This window comes from Enoplosus armatus, chromosome 15 (assembly GCF_043641665.1).
Source record: "Enoplosus armatus isolate fEnoArm2 chromosome 15, fEnoArm2.hap1, whole genome shotgun sequence".
In the NCBI taxonomy this organism is placed as follows: domain Eukaryota; kingdom Metazoa; phylum Chordata; class Actinopteri; order Centrarchiformes; family Enoplosidae; genus Enoplosus; species Enoplosus armatus.
In genome coordinates this window covers 11,008,814-11,029,171 of record NC_092194.1, presented here as the reverse complement: position 1 = coordinate 11,029,171, position 20,358 = coordinate 11,008,814, and the positions used below count along the sequence as shown (strand labels likewise).

The following is a 20,358-nucleotide window of genomic DNA, read 5'->3' as shown; positions in this document are numbered from 1 at the left end:
CTTTATTGTGTCTCCCTATCACATTTATGACCTCTCCCTGTGCTGGGATCTGGTCATGCTAGAGAGGCTTGCATGCTTTTATGGTGTAAACTAGACCGTGGAAGCTCTCACTGCTTAAGCATGTTCAACGATATCGCATTGGTTTCGGGGAAGGGCCTGGCGAAGCACAGCACAGTGGACCTCCTGTAAAATGGACAAAATTCACTGTGTCTGTATGCAACATAGTGGATAAAGTGAGAAATATATTCATGATGTTTTCCTGCTCAGGAATTAGTCTGAGGAGATGTTTCTATGTTCATCCATAATACCCGTCCTTGAATTGCTCTCATTTCCTTTGATCCATGTTGCTTTCTGTCTGGATATAATTTATGCCTCAGTGATATGCAGATGGGTGACTGTGACTCTTTTCCTCTTTTTCTTCCTACCTTGGCTCCGTGCCTCTCCTCAGATCTCAACTCTCTCCTGCCCATGGCAGACTTGGAGGATTTCTTAAGCCCCCTTCCAGAGCCTTCGGCCTCAGGTAGCGTGCAGCTTCAGACATCACCTTGCATACCTTGTGAATTTCCAAAGCGTCCCTCGTCTACCAAGTCATTTTTAATCCATTGTGCATGCAGAATTTACATACTAGGTGGTGGATTGTACGCTCGCAATTTCTTTTGATGCTTGACGCTTTATCTACCATATCAGCTGACCAGAAGCTTTTAATCCATTCTGCATTCAGCGCTCACATACCAGGTAGTTCATGCAATTTCCAGTGAATATCCTAGATGCCATATGTGTGTTTCTGTACTCCAATGTTCAACTGTTTATCTTAATCTCACAATTTCTTTGCTCTTTTTTCTTGTTTTTGTTATTTTTTTCTCAGTGAATATGCAGTACCTACATTTACCAACTCACTCAACAGTTCTAAAATCTCCCACCAGCTCACGTCAGTGTTTTTCTTTTCATTCTCTTCGTTTTTCTAGAGGTTTCTTTGATGACATGGTGGTTTAACTCATGCGGTGCCAGCGGTCCCCACGGCCCGACCCAGGCACAGTGTGACAGTACCTACAGGAACAAAAATGTTAGTGTTACTGTGGGGAAGGAAGGCCCCTTGAAAGGAGTCCAAACGTGGAGGGTACCTGCTACTAACAGATACCTGTAAGTGATAGAGGGGATGAGCTTTAAGCTGGAAGTCAATAGGCTGCTATTTGTTATTTATTGTTATTAAAGTTTTGAATGTCCCAAAACTATTAAAAACACATCAATGAGCCACACTGCTGGATGACATGTTCCTTCATTATGGTGAACCAAGGCACTGTAGTTTATTTTGAGTCAATCCAAGTACACCATCCTACTGCAGTAAATACTCACTAGCGCACAAATGGAGTCCCCAATAAACGCACTATTTACAACCACTAAAATGCACAGAAATGAAAATACATGTTTGTAACTAGTTATTAAAAATGTTTGTATCCAGTAGGAACTAATGGGCTTGAGGTTTCGAGAGACAGAGTAGGAAAATCAGAAAGTCGGTTTTGGTCTTTTCAAAGGATTTGTTGACAACAATATAAAATACAGCCTGCGTTTTCTTGTAAGAGCAGTGATTCTCATTATGCACAATGTCACAGGCTTTATCTGGACAGAAAGAGTTCCACTGTTGTTAACACTTTTTTTTACATTTACAACGTTGTCCATAGTTTATTTCTAGGAGCTTAGTCATCGAAGAGACAGCCGTCATCAACATGTGTTAATATCGTTGTGTGACTCAGAGAGCTGGGCTCGGTGACAATTTAGAGGTGTGACTGCATGCTGGGGGATTAATTATTCTAGCCATGGCTCAGCGTAACTGATTGTTGTCCTGCCAGATCAAGACATCAAGCCTTTTGATTGTTTTTGCATAGCCAGTCATGGGACCTCATTATCACACTCACGACAGGAAATGAAGCAACAGAAAATTGGTAGGGTTAATCATAGGATTTACAGGGTGTTGAATTACTTCGGCTAAATTAAACACAGCTGTACTTCATGCCAATATCAACGCAGAGTGCCTGTTTGCAAGAGGAAATCTTTATAGAACCACAGGTGTCTCCAGATTTGTGTGTTATGACAGACATCTATAGCTGTTTGCTCAAGTGTATTGCAGTCTATCTTTTCTATGATATATACTGTGGAGCCTGAGCCAGGAAGCAATTTCTTTCAGTATTTAATCCCCTTGTGGCACCGTGATCTCCCTCAGGATCTCTGCCTATGGGGCTGCAGGAGGGAAAGGAGCCAAAAACCACAACAAACGCAACCACGGGGTCTTCATATCTGCCATATTTCCTCTGGAGAAAGGAGATATACTTTACATCTTGGTGGGCCACCAGGGAGAGGACGCGTGCCCAGGGGTGAGTAGGCTGGAAGGATTCGTTGATGTGTGTGATGTCCCACTGGGATATCTTTTTTGAGAGAGGAGACAAGAGAGTGACCTAGATAAAAAAAAATTCTTGCCTGCTGGATTCATACTTTTGAGCCGACAACTTCTTTGAAGTCAAATCAAGTCAAGTCAATTTTATTCATATAGCCCAAAATCACAAATCACCATTTGCCCCAAGTGGCTTTACAATCTGTACAGCATACAACACCCTCTGTCCTTAGACCCTTGATTCGATTGAGGAACCCCCCCCCCCCAAAAAAAGCTCATTCTTTCTCTGAAACTCAAATCTCTCTCTCCCATGTGGTGCAGAGAAATCCCCACACCCAGAAGATCTGCCTGGGAGAGTCGTCAGTGATTGAAGACAACCTCAGGGGAGAGGCCAGTGCAGAGTGGGCTGGTGGAGGAGGCGGAGGAGGGGGAGCCACCTACATCTTTAAGGTGACAGAAGAAACTTTGTGTTTCCATGTCGTGTGTCCTTTCTGTGGGTTTGTTTGATGACTTGAGCAGATTAAGTGTGCAAACTGATAGGCATCAGAAATGTCTGTAGGCATATTGAATCGATTCAGCAGGGTCTCACACTTTAATCCACGGGTTTAGATATAGATTAGACATACACTACAGATTGGAAAGCAGTTGTATCATAGAATTGGCACAAAGAAAATATTCACTTTTATTATGATCTCCCATCTGTAATAAAGTGGGGGTTTCCTGAGTCTTGTTCAATTTGCTTCACTGCTGAGATTGGTGCTTTGTCAAACTCCTTTTTCAATTTCATTGAAATGTTGAGATGCAAACGTACACATGTGCACCACTGAGCATGTACATGCCTCAAATGAGTGAGATTCACTGTGATGCTGTCTTGTCAGATGGAGGGAGGTGAGCTGGTTCCCTTGCTGATTGCAGCTGGCGGAGGAGGAAATGCCTACCTGGAGGACCCAGAGTCCAGTCTGGACCAGATACCATTGGAGCAGTATGAAAACAGCACCATAGCTCCCAGTACCAACGGTCGAACTGGACCTGCAGGTACTATAATATATGTCATATTACTATTGCGGATGTACTGTTTGTTTTAAGGATTTACTCAACTAAACTACAAAGAAATATATTATAGTGGTATCTAGCCGTGCAGACATTTTGTGTTTTTGGGGCATTTTATGCCTTTATTAGATCATTTGAAGTGAAGGCAGTAGAGATCATGAACATGGAATATAGCTCCCTATATAGGTCCCCGCCAGACTTGAACCGGTGATGTTGCTGTTCATGTTTTTTCTTTTCATGACCCTTAGAAATTGCCAATTTAGACACTAAATGCTGGTATTTAGTTTACCCTTTCATGACATTTTAGTGGCCTTGACATCAGCAAGAAGAAGAAAACACAAAAATCATTGTGACTTGATGAAAGATTCCAGGTTGAGAGCAACCGCTGTCTATAAAAGCTGGAGAAGAGAGTAGAATGACAGATTCTTTGACACTGAGGGAACTTTTGTGGGATATCAACAGCAAGTTTTTCATTCCTCTAAAAGGTAGCGTTAAAACCTGCCCATATAGATGTGTTGTTCGAAGGCCATGAGAGGATTTGTTTGTTCTGTATACACACACACACACGAAGCAGCACACGTTGGCATGCATGCATGCTCTCACACAGCGGGATGTGTTTGGCCTGTGGATAATGGGATCTATCTGGATCGTATTTTTAGTATCCTGGCAGGTCCTGACCTTTGAAGCGAGACATATATGGCAGAGAGGTCTCTCTTTGCTCCTGGAAAAGCCTGTGGGAACGTTCACACTAAATCCCTTCTGACCAACAGAGTCTCAACACAGACCATCTATCAGCTCATCTTATTGAAACCTCTGTGGGATTGTTTAGATAAAGATCAGAGTGTCAGGGGAAATATGTAGCTCTTAGTAGAGTGTTGAAGAGGTGTGTGTGTGAGCTGCATGTTGAACTGTGTGGTCACCTTGCCACATGAGACTAGAGCTGCAGTATATATGTCATTATCATAGATCACAGCGTGGACTATAGCGTAGATTTTGCAAAATTTGCGAAGGCTGAAGAACTCAGCTGGACATGTGTGATTTATTTGAAAACGGCAAAAGTTTAATTCTAATTTTATATATAAATATAAAAAAGTGACAATGTAACTACAGTAGTGTGTGGCTGTGGACAGGTGTAAAGTGATAAACTAAAGGCAAAAACAAAGACCTGCGTTCTTGTGTATATTTGTTTGGGAGACTGAATGACTGAAGCCTGGCTCCTGTTGACCCTCTCATGTCCGCCCACCGGCTGCCTGTGAACAGAAACAAAGAAACACAACAACACGACAAACACCGGTGGACAGAACAAGAGCTCTGTGCTGACTGTCTCCTTACATTTCCATGCTGTGTGTCTCTGTTTGCTTCACTCGAATCCTGAGGCCCTGTCATGCCTAGCAGAGCCCAGTTTGCTGGCTGAACACCCAGTCAGACAGCTCCCTCTCACTGAAAGCCTCTGCCGCTAATTCAACATTCTCAGGCAGATCAACAGCTCCAGTAACAGCTGACTAGAGCCAGTGCAGCCTGACATCTGGCAGAAATGGCTGGCGATGGTCAGCCACAGATGCTCAACAAAACAGCCCAACAGCTGACTGTTTTTGTGGTCCAATCACAATACTATGAACGAGCCCGTGCAAACAGTTGTATAAAGTCTTCTGTGGCTCGGGGGTTGTATCACCCAGGTACAAATTTATAGGAGGAATGTGCTGTCACTTCTTCACCAGTTTTTCAGTTGCCCCTTCTCGATAAAAACATGCAGCCAGCCACATCTCCAACCGCCATAAGTCCATCCACGAATCTTAACTCTTAAGCTACCTTTACCAGCTTCCTGCTTGAATTCATCCTGTGAAAGAATCCACAGCATTCATACTGCCAGTCAGTGAACTCTCTCCATCCATTACAAAAGGTGGATTGAAGTTTAGTGCAGGTGGACAGCCGCATACTCCTCAACATAAAAAATAATTTGATCAGGAATTTCTTGACGTTCAGCTCTAATCAGGGAATGATTTTTCATCCCAACTGCTGTCTAACTTTGCAACATTTTGTTCCTGTCCCCTTAGCGCCAATCATTTTCCTACAAATTATGTATGTTATAATAGTGTGCTTGTTTTGTGTTTGTTTCCCTGAAGGTGGAGGCGGAGGCTGGAAAGACAGTCCCAGTCCTCACCTGACGGCGGGGAAGTCTCTGGTGGAGGGTGCTGAAGGGGGGTCCTCGTGTTCCCTGGCCCTGTCCAAGCTCAGCTGGTTCACCTTTGGGGGTTTTGGAGGTGGAGGTGGGGCCTGTACAGCCGGAGGTGGCGGAGGAGGTTACAGAGGTAACAGTGTTCTGTCAGTTACCCTTAAACTACAGTGCTTTAGCATTTCTAACCTCGCACTAAAAACCAAATCCCTCTCATGTCTGTTCTTTTCTTCTCGTCATTTTACTCTGCTAAACTCCTCAAAGAAGAACATTCATCATTTGTGTGGCATAACTGTCTTGACACGATTTAATTTGATTTGGGTTTCAGTCTAAAGCATAATTTATGCTTATCTGGTTGCTCTTGACAGTTGACAGTTGACTACACTATTTCAACTACAATGTATAATTGTCATGTTCATGTACAGTTTTGTCAAGGACTGACCAGCAGTGCCATTGGATAGATTCTTAGTTTGTTGCCATGGTAATTGTACATAGTAATTATATTATTTGTAGAACTGACTGATTCGGAGCATTCACAGCATACATTTTGTGACAGGAGGTGACGCTGCGCTGACGGACGAAATCACAGCCGACGGTCAGAATGGAGTCTCATTCATCCACCCAATGGGAGAGATTTTCCTTCAGCCTCTGGCAGGTGAGACTGACTCACCACATCACAACATACTGATACAAAGACAGTGATGCTGATGATGATAATGACCACCAGAGTGGAGTAGAGAAAATAAAGGAGGAATGGAGGAGAGCAAACTCCATCCGCTAATGAAGACCATGAGATGCAGTTGAAGTCAGTGGACCTTGAGTTAAGAATTTTTTTCAAACTAGAGTAGATAGGAATAAAAAAATGATTGAATAGAGTCAAGTCAAATAGGGAGACCATGAGATGAAAGCCCTTGAAAAAGTTAGTACCTGGAGATTACATGTTTTATTTTTGCAGTAGTAATATGAAAACTCAAGGACACCTTTGGAGTTATATAACAAATAGTTCATCACTGCTTAGAGTCACTCCAGGAACAGATAGCGTTAAACATGGTTGATTCCAAAGCAAAGAGACACTGTCGCTGTGAAGATTAAGTCCTGGGCTCTTGGATTTTCTGTGCACTCAGTTGTCCAAGCAATTGATCCAGTCAATGCCTTAGCGTGTACCAGTCTGTGTGTGTGTGTGTGTGTGTGTGTGTGTGTGTGTTTGTATGTACCTGTTTTGTGTGAGACTACCAACCATCTGATTCTCATTATTTAGTGGGAGGAAGAGGAAGGCAGTTGACTAATTCACAGCCTCATGTAGCCTGTTGCCTTCGGCGCCAGCAGACAGACCTCCATTCTCATGTGAAAGACGCTGTTGTAGTTGCTGCGTGTGCTGCCAGTCATCACTTTCAAACACAATGACTGCATGAAACACATTCGAAGCAAGATCTAAACAAAGAGCATAACTTAAATGCTTACAATTGAATTTAAGGCAAATATGTTTTTGTGTAATGTAGTTAAATCATCTTCTTGTCTCTTTAATGACACGTGGCACAAGCCAACTAGTGCTGATATTCATAATTTGTATCAAGAAACAATGGAGCTCTGTTTAGGTCACAAATTAAGAATAATTTAATAATGGGGTAAAATGTATGTGTAATTGACTCAAAATAAACTACAGTGCCCATGTTCTTGGTAATGAAGGAACATATCACCCAGTGCAACAGTGTGGCTCACTGATGTGTTTTTAATAGTTTTGGGACCACTATTAAATCTATGGCAAGGAGCAATGAGCTATAAAGCTTTAGTTTGTATGCTTGTGAGAGGGATCAATTAATTGTTGGGTTTGATGTGGTTGTTGGTTTTCTTTTCCTGGGATTTGCTGACAAAAAGAAACAAACACCATATGACCAGACCTCGTTGGAGTATCCTGCAAACGTAATCATCTCCCTCTCTAACAAATAGTTTGTGCTTCTTTGTATCACTGTGTTTATGTGTTATTTCCTCTAGCCATGGAGAGTCACGGCGAGTGTGAGATCAAGGTGCAACTGAACTGCAGCCACTGTCAAACGCAGAGCTGCAAACGGGATGAAGATACTCACCTCATCCTCTGTCTCTGTGACGATGACGAAGTCCTGGCCAGCGACAACGTCACATGTGTCGGCGCCGTAGGTACGTAACAAACATTGCTTCTTCTTTTGGATGACAGCCATTATGTGTGAGCAGGTAATTTCAGTGTCAAATGATATTCTTTCCAATCCAATCAGATAAAGCATCTAGACTAAATTACTTTTAGACTTCTATTAATCGACCCTCTTCTCCCCAGCAACTCCTCAAGGTCCGGCTCCGCAGGGCCAGATGGCAACGTCTTTGATCCTGGCGGTTGTGGTCTCCACCATTGCAAGCGGCATTGCGCTGATCTGTGCCGGCGTCATCCTCAGTAAGAGACTCTTCCAGTTCTGTGTGCAGTCTGTGCCCTCCACCTTCCACCGGCTGTGAGCACAGCTGGACATGCAGATGCTTCCAGATGTTGCTGACAACAGAAACAGGAACACCTTTGATAAGTGTTGGTTTAAATGCCCTCCTCTGTCTCTGCGCTGGGTGATTAATAGAGCTGTGGGAAGGATATGGTTGTGAATTATACGTCGCAGACACAATATGAAGTGAGCGCACATGGACACTTTTATTACAAGCACTTATTTCAGGTGACGCTCTCCTTTTGCTGGCTGTGTGTAAATACGATCCTGAATTTTCTTTGTGCCAAAGAGTGTGAAACAAAATTATGCTGCAGGTGAGAAGTGAGATAATGGAGGTGAATATATATTCTTTACATGTCGTATTTATTGCCTACACATTGCTCTCTTGGAAGCAGTAGAGATGCACTGTAAGCATCTCTCTGTATGAACTTAATATAAAAACACATCATTGGCCCTAAAAAGGACAAGAAGAAAGGTTTGACATTTAAGAAGGAAGTTCCTCTCAGTTGGAGATGTGTACTGATGAGTGAGACTAGATTAGATTAGATAGCAGTAAATGTCAGGTGTTATGATTCAGTGGCTGAAAAAAACAAAGCAGTCATGATTATATAGACACGAAGATTAGAGCAATATGGGATGATAGAGAACTGTGATAAAAGACTAGCCTTTCAGTCACTTTGGGAAACGCACAGTGACATGTTTATCTTAACCCACGGGCATTGACTCTCTATGACAGGAGTGTTAGGACATAGCAGGAAGACTTGTGATACAGCACAATGCTATCCACGCAAAGCACTGTGATATAGGAGTATTTGGTGGGCATCTGTTTTTGAATGAAAAGACTTGATTTGTTCGATTTAATCTGAGACAATCTGATGGTCAGACACGCTTGTAAAATGCTTTACTGATGATTCTTGCACAAATAAACTGCTTCAGATAGGAATAATTAGGGAATTAACAATTAACCAGTGTTTGTAGTTTTACAATTCAGTGGCAATAAAACACTAGGAAAGAGACAGAGTGAGGGATAAAGAGACAATCACGATCGAATATTTAATATGAATGATTAATGTTGCATTAGTATTTAACTTGGTCTCAAAAGCTGCTATGCAATATATACTGTTTTAATGTTGACTTATATAATAAAACTCATTTTATTAATCACAGACACTTTATATAAATCCAGTTAACAACATATGCAGTCGTTCTACAATAATATAGGACAGTGAGGGATTATACAGCTAATAACTTTTTTTTCCGCACCTCTGTCATGTTTTTGACAGCTGTCTGCTGCAGGTAATTAGGAAGGGAATCCTGACGTTTTGGTCGACCCACTAATCCTCCACCCAGTGCTGTTTAAGGTGTTTGAATTTAGATTCTCTCTTGCGCGCGCGTCCTCTCCGTAACCTCGCCGAGTGGTGCTGAATATTAAGTGAAGCTCAACAGTGGAAGACACTCTCTTTCCCACAATAATTTTTCAGTGAATCTAAACTTTATGTAAGGGCCTCTGGAGAAATCTGCGCAGCACTGACTTCCTGTATAATGTCAAATATATCTGGGCTTTTGTGCTTTCTGACAAGAAAACCAGGCATAACAAAAGCTGTTTGGGTTTTCGATTGAACTAATACACACAATTAACCTCCTGTAAGGAAAATCATAGATAAAAAGTAAATCTGATAGATTAAAGGAGCAATAGTAAATTAGCTCTACATCACTTGATAATAATAGTTTCTGGTAGTAGACCCTCATATGATATGGACTGGTATTGGATGTGGTTGCTAATGTGAATGTGTGAAATGCACATTGGAAGAAAACTATTGGTTTCTTTACAACAGTGTATGTACAATGTAATAAATTGGTTCTTCCTGCTGATGCAGAAAATCATCAGGACTAAACTGTCCTTTCAGGAGATGAGAGATTCTGGGAAATGGCTAACATTGTTGATACAGCATTCATATTTTAGAAAAATGGGAAATGCATTAAAGTGGAAAGGACAGGTTAGCTTGGGTTACAGTCAGCCAGGCTGGCAAATATTAGTCATCAGATAAATGGTCTTTTCAGATAAAAGATACAAAGTTCTGAGCAGAAAAGACAGAAAACAGAAAAGACAAAACAAAAATGTTAGTATGTGGTGCAATAATGCAAAAAGTTTGAGTGTTGTTAGGTGAAGCTAAACATATATGCACTCTGTGTGATCAGACAGATATTAATTGCAGATAAGATGTTTGTTTATTATAACCAGTCATGAACAAACAGCTGTGGAGTGTAACTGTATGACATCGTACTCATGTAATTACCAAAGTGCAAACTAAGCTGACTTCTATGCACAACATAATCAGACCAATTTCTTTTTTATGAGAAATGGATGAGCTTCTTCCCTAACTGCATTGTGTATAATGTGTGACTTTGCAAGTGAATAAATCAGATACTAAAACAACAACATGACATTTGTGCAATTACATACATGTTGCTTTCCGTTGCAAAAAAACGCACCTACACACACCCTTCAGGTTAATGGTGTCTCTTCACCTGAGCTCTCCCCCATGCAGGGAGGTAGTCTGTTCCCTGGGCGCCCCATCTCCTCCTCTTCCTCCTCCTCCTCCTCCTCCTCCTCCTCCTCCTCAACCCACCCCTCATCCCAACCCCCCTGAGACCCTAGCATCTGCACCGGGCGATGGCTCGACGGCACCTCTTACCTGCACGCAACGCCCCTTCCCTGGCAGACTACCAACCTGCATCGGGGACGTGGTCTGCCTCCACGGAGGGTGAGTCCAAACTCACTGGCATAGACAGTCTAGGAGCAGTAACCAAGGAGAGGACATCCCACCTGCATGCCGCAAAACATTGTGTTTGTGTGTGGAGGGATTTGTCTTCTTAAAGGGGAACTCCACCGGTTTTCCACATCAAAATGCGTATACAGGTCTTGGGAGTACTACTCCATATGTGGAAAAAGTTGTATGGAGCGGTGCAAAGTCTGATAAATTGCCTCAAGTGATGTCACTTGAGTCAGTGTCGGCTAGCTGAAGACAAGTTTGAAAATGAAAAAAACCTGTGGAGTAGAAAGAAGTGAGCTTACCTGACCTCTGTAGCACGAGGCTAGCGGCTATGCTTCTAGCACAACACACCTGATGGGTGGGTAATGTAAGCGCCAGGTTTTAGTAAGACAAAGAAGACTGCTGCATCAATTTTTATCCCATTTTTTTAAACTGTCCATTTTGAGTCCGACTAGGACTGCTGAATCAGTGGAGTTCTCCTTTAAGAACAAAATGACTGGCTGAGAGCCAACTTTTTGACAAACAGTCTCACATTTTTACAGCCGTTTTCCCACTGGCCCCTAAAAATGTTTTAGTGTTTTTACATTGAAAAGCATCGACTCCTGAGATGCGGCTTGACCCCTCCTTGTGTTACCGCTCCTACAGTCAGCAGATAGCAGTCAGGAAGCTGCTTCTACAACTTACATGCAAGTGTGGGGTCCAGTTAGGGTTATGATTTTTAAAAAACCTTCTTAGTCTTGGAAGTAAAACAAGCTGGTCTCTGTCCTGTCTTTGTCTTTAGTGTGGTACCGTAGGAAGAACGACTTACATGCGGTGAGGGGGCGTCTGCAGAGTCCAGAGTACAAGCTGAGCAAGATCCGCTCCTCCACCATCATGACGGACTACAACCCCAACTACTGCTTTGCAGGGAAGGCCGCCTCACTCAATGAACTGAAGGAAGTGCCTCGCAAGAACATAACACTTCTCAGGTACAGCACACCTGGACAAAATATCAAAAAGACAATTTGAGCTTCTGATGGCCTTTGTACCGATGTTTTCGCCTCAATTGTTGTATTTCTCACTTTGTTTTTTCAGGGCTCTCGGCCATGGTGCTTTTGGTGAAGTCTATGAAGGACAGGTTCTGGGGATGAGCGGTGATAACAATCCCATGCAGGTGGCCATAAAGGTCAGCTCGCACTCTGTGAGGCACATGAGAACAAGTTGCACCTAAATGTTAGATGATAGCACCTCACCAGGAGCTATGTTGATTACATATAATCTACTCAACAACCTCCCACAGGGGTGCTCCTACGTCTTGGATCTGAAGGTCACACACGCAAGTAGGATTTGAAAAGACAGGTTTTTATTATTTATTTATTTAGAGAAAGGTCATTTGCATCACTTACTACATAATATAAAAATGTAATGAGGTGACTGCACAAAATGACTGACTGAAAAAGAAAAATGCAAATGTGTTCCGTCGATGCCCTCAGATCACTTGACTTAAAAACTGCACAAGGTAGAAAAGAATGAGCTGAGTGAGCTCCACATGGGTCTGCCTTTCAATAGTCAGCTGATTAGGTCTAACTATATCTTTCCTCTTGATAATGGCACACACACACCTCAAACTGCTTCTCTGATTCCTTCTGCTCCACAGACTCTTCCAGAAATCTGCTCCGAACAGGACGAAATGGATTTCCTGATGGAGGCGCTGATTATGAGGTGCACCATACTGCAGCTTTACACTTCCTGTGTACATCACACACACACTGACTGGCCGCCATATGATTTAGTTCACACATTGATTCACCCAATGCAACCTTCAGCAGTGTGCTCACATCATCAGACAGCAACTGGCTTTGTTTTATAACTAAACCTGTTGTTCTGAGATAACAGCTGGAGCCAGATGTGAAACTTTACTCACTAGAAATCTATAATGTAGCACACATATCAGCCTCTCTTATCATTAGCTGGTTGTTTCAGCTAATTATGTGAGAGGCCATTTAGTCGAGGATAATCATATCTGCAGGGATATGTTTTGATCTCAGGAAAGTAACTATAACACAGATAGTTGAGTCAAGTTTATGACCTGTGTGATGTTAATTGGTAAGTACCAGTAATTAGTCTCAAACATCTGTTGGGCGTTTTTGCATTATTAGATATATTTTTAGAAAGACAAGATCAGAAGAAGATTTCCTAATTTAGATTAGAGAACAGCCCAAGGGGCTGAGATCACACACTGAGATATAGTCACTCAGGTCATATACGTTTGGAAGGTAATGAGCGACACAAATATAAAGCCAGCATAAAACCATTTTTGCTGTTTGCTGTGCTGAGTGCACACAACAGAATTGTTCGCTAGTTTTGAGAGTGAGCTAAAATCCTTTTCGCGCTATCTTCTCGCTGTGTGTTATTGTTTGAATAGTGTTTCTCCCTCACATGAAAGTCCAAGTAAGAGCAGAGTAAAACCCCTTTTTTTATTTAACCAGGAAGTGAAACATCATCCCTGTGTGGTCCAACGGGTTTCTCATTGGCCCAAAAGTTTCAATTTTAATAAAGATACAACGCTGACAGCCAAGATACTGATGAAGCCTGTCAGCAAAAAAATGTCGATAAGTCAGTTTTTACATTGTAATTATCACACTGCTTAGAATCTGCTGAAGCAATTGGAGAGAATAATTCAGGAGTTTTTAACTCAAAACTGCTGACAATTGTGTCCCTGTGCACTTTCAAATCTTCCCTTGCAGACTGGTTAATGCTTGAATTAATTTTGTGGTTGCTTAAGAGTTTTCTCATTAATAAAATTCCTCACATTTTAAACAGATCAGGGACGTATTTGACATTATTTGAAGGATCTCTTGGTTGCCAAGTTGGTGCCAAGATTTTCTCATTTTATTGTTTATATATTTAGTGTTTTTTATTAACCTTTTACTACATAAAGAAAAAATTAGACAACATTTAACCTACATTATCAACATATCAAAATCACTTTATTAAAAACATTGTTAAACATGCAGTTATGCCCCAACTAATGACATGACAGCTGAGGTTTCCAGGTGTGCAGCAGCCAGAAATAGTGACCATCAGATTGAGAGGTGGAAAGATTTGTTGTTGTAAATAAGAGTTTTTAAAAAATGTTGATACATCTCAGTTCTCAGCGAAGTCTTTAAATGGTTATAACAGATGGCTGTGCGTGCACGTGTGTGTTGTATTTTAGGATCGCAAAGTCAACTTTGTTATATGGTTAATGCAGGATAAAACTTTCAAACATAATGTATACCAGCTCTCTGTCATGTCTTTTGTCTTTCTCCTGTCACGCAGCACATTTTATATGATTAACACACACGAGTGCAGGCCGGCTAACCCAACTGTTGTCCTCTGTCTGTCCACGCAGCAAGTTCAGCCATGAGAACATTGTGCGCTGCATCGGCGTCAGTCTGAACATCCTGCCACGTTTCATTCTGCTGGAGCTGATGACCGGAGGAGACATGAAGAGCTTCCTGAGACAGAACAGGCCACGAGCTGTACGTCACTTTGTACTACACTTTTCTCTGTGTGTGTCTGAGGTGTGCGTGCTTGTGTGGTAAATTGAGCTGTGCTGTATCCAGGGCCAGACCTCTTGTCTCACCATGCGGGAGCTGCTGCGGATGGCCAGAGACATCGCCTTTGGCTGTTGCTACCTGGAGGAGAACCACTTCATACACAGGTTCAGATCCACACCCGCGTATTACTGCTGTTATTACGGAATAAAATATGGTATCAAAAATCTTTTATGTCAGTCTGCTTTTTAAAAAATATGGTTATTTTTGATAAAATGTTATGAGCTTTACTGACTTTACTTTACAACAAAATCTGTTTTTCAGAGACATCGCTGCAAGAAATTGCCTGCTTACCTGCCCAGGACCAGACAGAGTGGCCAAAATTGGAGACTTTGGCATGGCACGAGACATATACAGGTCTGTGTGTTGAATCTCTTGTAAACCAATGATGAATCGGTGGGGTACAAAATGACTGTCTGTGAACCAACTTTCTGACAAACAGATTGTTTTTCTTTTCCCAGAGCCAGCTATTACAGGAAAGGCGGTCGTGCCATGCTGCCAGTGAAATGGATGCCCCCGGAGGCCTTCATGGAGGGAATCTTCACCTGCAAGACTGATACATGGTATAAACCCTAAATATGTAATATATACAGTAAGGCTCCAAAGGTATGAATCCACAGAGGATGTGGTTCAATTTAAAAAGCAGATACAGTTTCCTTTTAACTCAGTTTGAGGCCTCTTATTAAAGAGTGTCTGACTTTGAACTGACACACATGTCATGTGTTTTTACTAATTGTTGTCACACCACATACAGCACATTATTCAACATTTAATCCTAACAGACATTTCCAGACAATAAACAACTCATACCAGATGTTGTACATAAAATTTGTAAAGGATTTGCTCTGAAAGTAATTTTTCATTTCTAACAACATGAAAGAGCCAACTTGTTCTCTTGAGTGGTGACAAACCTCCCAGCACCTAATTGTAGCTAATTTAAAAGCTTCCATGCGGTCAGTACAATGCAAGCTAGAGAGATTTTCACAAACCGAGTAATTTTATGCCTAAACGAAACCAGGCAGACCTAAAGAGAAGTCAACATGTAAAGGGCCGTATATCAACTTAACATCATTAAACAAGTGGTAAACAACATAAACAAGACATCTGCAGTCAAGACCCAGAGTCAGCTGAACAAAAGAATGCAGTCCAAACCACTCCTCCGATGACAAAAGAAGTCAAATATTAAGCGTGGGCCAAACAACGTCGAAATTTCACTTTGGAAGATTGGAGGAAACGTTTGTTTAGAGATCAAGTCTATCAAATGTCTGAACTTGAAATTATAATGTTCTTGTGGAGACCGCGGCACTACAGATTTATACAGCAGTCCATAAAACTCAACTCAGTCAAACTTGGTGGTGGGAACGTGCACAGGATCAGCTACAATTTGACCACAGAGAAGTCTAGCTGAACTACGAAGAGGCACATTCTTCCTTCTCTCTTAAAATTGTTTGGAAGACAAGTCGTTTTCCAGCAGGATAGTGACCCTGAACAAAAGAAAAAACAAGAGCGCTGGCTCCTCCCATCCAGTTACAGGAACTTAACCCTCTGGGAGTTTTTAACAGACTCTCAAATTTAGCAACGACTTGTAGAATTGATATCAGACAAAGTACAAAAAAAATTATAATCTAATCCAAGCGATATCATTTTACGAAATATTATTTGCTTTCTATAAATGTTAAACAAACATCCTGGCAATGTGTTCATTTTGGACCCACTGTACTTGATTAAAATACCAGACTGTAATTGCAGATGGGTAAGAACTCTGGACTCAGCTGCAATAATACTGTAGGTAATGAACACTCGTTCAGTCAAAGAGAAAACCACCCTAAAGACTTCTGGGGAGGGTTGTAGTTCGATGCAGAGGAGGTGAATTTCAGCCTTTGGCCAGTGCGTGATTACATCTGCAGCTGGCTGAAGTATTCTTTAGTGAAATATATAGTATCGATTCTGGTATCCTCAGGCTGATGAGCATGAGAGCAGGCAAGGTTCAAAATGTGATACACGCGATCCAGCAGACTGTTGATCTGTCTCTCCCCCTGCAGGTCATTTGGAGTGCTGCTGTGGGAGATCTTCTCTCTGGGTTACATGCCGTATCCCTGTAAAACCAACCAAGAGGTGCTGGAGTTTGTCACCAGCGGAGGCAGGATGGATCCTCCCAAGAGCTGCCCAGGGCCTGTGTGAGTACTGACAGGAAACACAGCTAAAGAGATGAGCCTGGATGTAAAGCTCAAGCAGGATACAACTGGGACACGACTCAGTCAGACTTGAGTCGCCTTGCTTGGCCTTTCTTCGCAGAGTCAGGATGCTTGTGGAGTCAAAAGTTCACTTTGCAAACATTATAACTACATTTATAAAAGTTTGTTTTTCTTTGTGCCATACTATTCTTAAGTGGGGATCGAAAGATAATAGCTTGTGCGACATATAAGACTTATTTTTCATAAAAACCTTTTGCGATAACAGCACAGAATCTGCTTTGTCTGCCACCTTTTGATGTGGAATTGATTGAACTTTGTTCTTTCCACTCTTAAAAGTGAGGACAAGAACATGTATTAATATGTACCATTTGTCTAATAGTGCTACACAATAGTTTATGTAACATATAGCTTAAACAATATATCTGAAATCTGTGTCTGTTACTTTGTAGCTATCGGATCATGACCCAGTGTTGGCAGCACTGCCCCGAGCACCGGCCCAACTTCTCTACTATCCTGGAGAGAATTAACTACTGCTCTCAGGTATACTATACATCACACCTGTCTGTAGATACATAAACTTGCCATTATTACATGTAATATTTATTTACTCATGCTTCCTTCATTCTTTGCTAATTTTCCCTTTTTACGGTTCATGACTCTTTAACAGGACCCAGATGTGATCAACACGCCCCTTCCCGTAGAATATGGCCCCACTGCAGAGGATGATGGTGGCTTAGTAATCCGTCCCCCTGACCACACCTCCACCAGCCTCACTCCTCTCCTGGTGTCCCATCCTGTTTCCCAGAATTCCTCCTCCCAGCTGGGTCTCTCCTCTCTGGGCCTGGGTCCAACCCCTCTTCCTCCACAGCCTACCAAACCTCTGCTCCTCCAGAGGACCCAACCTGTCCACCACGAAGTGGCGTCATGCCGTGAGGCTCTGGAGCCATCCTGGGCCGAGACTGTTCCTGCCCCTGGTTTGTCAGCAGCAGGTGTGTGCGCAGGAGGCCACTGGCTCCACCCGGAGCCTCCTCATCACCGCCCTTGCTCCAGAAACAGCTCCTCCTCAGGGAGCCAGAAGCTGAAGAACAAGACAAAGAACCTGTGGAACCCCACATACGGGTCCTGGGTTTTGGAAAACTTCAGGGGCAAGAAAACACTTGCTCACACTCAGTCCATGCCACTCTCAAGCTCCTCTTCCTCCACCTCCAACACACAGGCTCCTCAGACCTGCAACCCAACCTTAGAGAACAACGAGGCCAGGTGCGACAGCACCAACAGCACCCACCTCAGCCCTTCCAGCCTCTGCACTTCCTCGACTCCATCCCCTTCCTGCCAGGCTCAAGCTGCCCTGAGCACGTCCTCCCATAAGACCCCAACAGGCGGCGCCACAAAAGCTGGTATGGACCTGGCTAAGCTCCAGAGTTTCCCCTGCGGCAACGTCAACTATGCCTACGATGAGCAAAGCTACGAGGCAGAGAGCCTGCCCTTGGTCATGCCCAAAGCCCCAGAAGCCATCACAAATACCAGCTCTGCCCCCAGTGTCTCCTCAGGGACTAGCCTGGGACTAGCGTTAGGCCTCCATACCGCCTCATCTTGTATGCCCAAGCTGCTGCTGAAGCGCCACGCCAGCTACGGACACGAGGACGTCAGGAGACACACCAAAGCTGAGAAACCCACACGTGACCGAGACTCTGGCTTTTCTCTGTCTGAAGACCTCAGTGTTACCCCTATCTAGGAAGCGGTTAAAATTAAATGTCACCTGGAGCCCCTTTTCTCACAACCTGAGGCTAGAGCTCTGGGTTTCTGGAACAAAAAGCATGACCACAAGGGCCCCGCCACAGTCTGAGAGCCACAACATCAAAATATTAGGGCTCCTGGAATGCTGGAAAACACTCTTAGACACTCACACGCACACAAACACTCCTCTGCACTGTGATGCACAGAGCCAGCGCAGGACTCAGAGCTCTTTCCTGAGCTTCTGGCACACTAAAGCTGAAACACCGCACGGCACGCAGCCCTGTGCTTTCTCAATGTCCACATTGCTGGTGACTGGTGGCCATAAATAACTGCTGTAGATGGACTCCTTTTCTACCTATTTGTTCTTGTTTTTTCATGAAAGCTTTACCAGTAGTATACGTTGCATTATAGTAGACAATTTATTGGAATTTGTAGTATTCAGTGTACAGTACGACTATAACAAGCCAAAAATATTGAGCCATTGGGAAGAGAATCTCAGAGTATTTGTTATTATTTTTTTTAGAATTTAAATTTCAAAGGTTTCAAATTTGGAAAAGGTTATAGAGTTACCAAAATGATTTCATTTTTTGCGTACTTACGGTACAATGTGGTACACTTCCGTGATTCTGATTTGCTTTCACCCTAAATAATGTGAAAAGACATACGCCTAACATACTGCAATAACCTGTTTTCTGAAAATGTCTTGAGCTTGTAGGTTCATTCTTGACCTTGGAAACAGCAGTTTGGAAAAAAAAAAAACTCAACACAATTCTCAACTTCCTCAGCAGATAGAGTTTGCTCAGTTGTCATGGAGATAGTTTTCTTGTTAATATGGGATTTTGGTCACATGATAACTTGTGGTTGTATATATCATAAACCCTGTTTTTTGTTCAAGGATGGTCTTAGGTGTCAAATGTGAGTCTTTCTCTGGTCTGGCCCACTGACTCCTGGTCAATGACTTTGACCTCTTCCCACTTGATTCTGCTGGTGTTGGTCTGGTCAGAGTCACTGCTGGTTTCCTGGAAACCTCACATTAACCGTTTCCCCGTTTCCAGTCTTTGTGCTAAGCTAATCGGCTACTGGCTGCAGCTTCAAATGTACCTTACAGACATGAGTGGAATCGATTTTCTTCTCTCTCTACAAGAAAGCAAATAAACGTATTTCCCAAAATGTCAAACTATTCCCTTCAGGTGTTAAATGGTTTGTGGTAAGTGGAGACTCCTTGTGACTAGATGGATGTTCTGTCAGTAGGTGGAGCGTGTGCTGAGAATAGTTTTTGCCAAACTACATAGATCTTGATTTGGCTTTGCATATGTTTGACTACTCCCACTATATGCCCCAATATTTACTTGGACTGCAGGAGGTCTCATAAATGTAAAAGCATATAGAAATTGATGATGACCACGCAGCTGTGAAAATATTTGCTATTTTTGTACTCACATCCGTACACTGGACTAACCCATTGCATTTGTAGCTGTTTTATTTGTATTCATTTGTATTCATGTTAATGATGGATCTGTATATGTAGTTGATCACTGCCATTGGATACCTCTGCACTGCATCTACTGATGTAGTGCTGGTAGTACCTATGTTTACTCAGCAGGGGGAGGTATTCAGCTTTGATATACCAAACATGCTGCTGCAGGTATCTCAGTTCATATAATTAATCAAAGAATTCAATTGTGAAAATCTCTATTCAGTATTTATGTTTTCAGGTTATTCTTATTTAATCGAATTGGTAGTTGTATCCGATATGTGTCTTTATTTTGAGCCTAAACATGTCGATAGTTTATTTTTTTATATGTTGTATGGTTACATTTATGTAAGGGTTTTATAGGCTTTCCGTATGTTTTTAAGCTCAGGCCTGCTGATGTCAGTGAGTGTTTATTTCGGTTGCTCAACAGTCCACTTGAGAAATAACATATTTTAGAAAAGGCTAACAAAAGATGCCTTTTTAGCAAATTTACAAATGTTGATTACTGTGGAATTTCTTTTACAGAGTAAAA

General features: G+C 42.4%; 1 protein-coding gene across 1 annotated transcript in view; it reads left to right on the top strand.

Annotated features, from left to right (window-relative positions):
- The window catches only part of ltk (leukocyte receptor tyrosine kinase), a 28,356-nt gene extending 10,006 nt beyond the window's left edge, over positions 1 to 18,350 (top strand). Inside the window, exons 10-28 of the mRNA XM_070920712.1 lie at positions 449 to 520; positions 966 to 1,140; positions 2,219 to 2,369; positions 2,708 to 2,836; positions 3,265 to 3,421; positions 5,560 to 5,745; positions 6,166 to 6,264; positions 7,602 to 7,763; positions 7,918 to 8,031; positions 11,624 to 11,810; positions 11,917 to 12,007; positions 12,479 to 12,543; positions 14,216 to 14,345; positions 14,430 to 14,527; positions 14,685 to 14,777; positions 14,882 to 14,983; positions 16,463 to 16,597; positions 17,065 to 17,155; positions 17,283 to 18,350. Of these exons, the coding sequence (XP_070776813.1) occupies positions 449 to 520; positions 966 to 1,140; positions 2,219 to 2,369; positions 2,708 to 2,836; positions 3,265 to 3,421; positions 5,560 to 5,745; positions 6,166 to 6,264; positions 7,602 to 7,763; positions 7,918 to 8,031; positions 11,624 to 11,810; positions 11,917 to 12,007; positions 12,479 to 12,543; positions 14,216 to 14,345; positions 14,430 to 14,527; positions 14,685 to 14,777; positions 14,882 to 14,983; positions 16,463 to 16,597; positions 17,065 to 17,155; positions 17,283 to 18,350 (3,305 nt within the window). The remainder of the gene's footprint in view (positions 1 to 448; positions 521 to 965; positions 1,141 to 2,218; positions 2,370 to 2,707; positions 2,837 to 3,264; positions 3,422 to 5,559; positions 5,746 to 6,165; positions 6,265 to 7,601; positions 7,764 to 7,917; positions 8,032 to 11,623; positions 11,811 to 11,916; positions 12,008 to 12,478; positions 12,544 to 14,215; positions 14,346 to 14,429; positions 14,528 to 14,684; positions 14,778 to 14,881; positions 14,984 to 16,462; positions 16,598 to 17,064; positions 17,156 to 17,282) is intronic.
- The last annotated feature ends 2,008 nt before the right edge of the window (positions 18,351 to 20,358 follow it).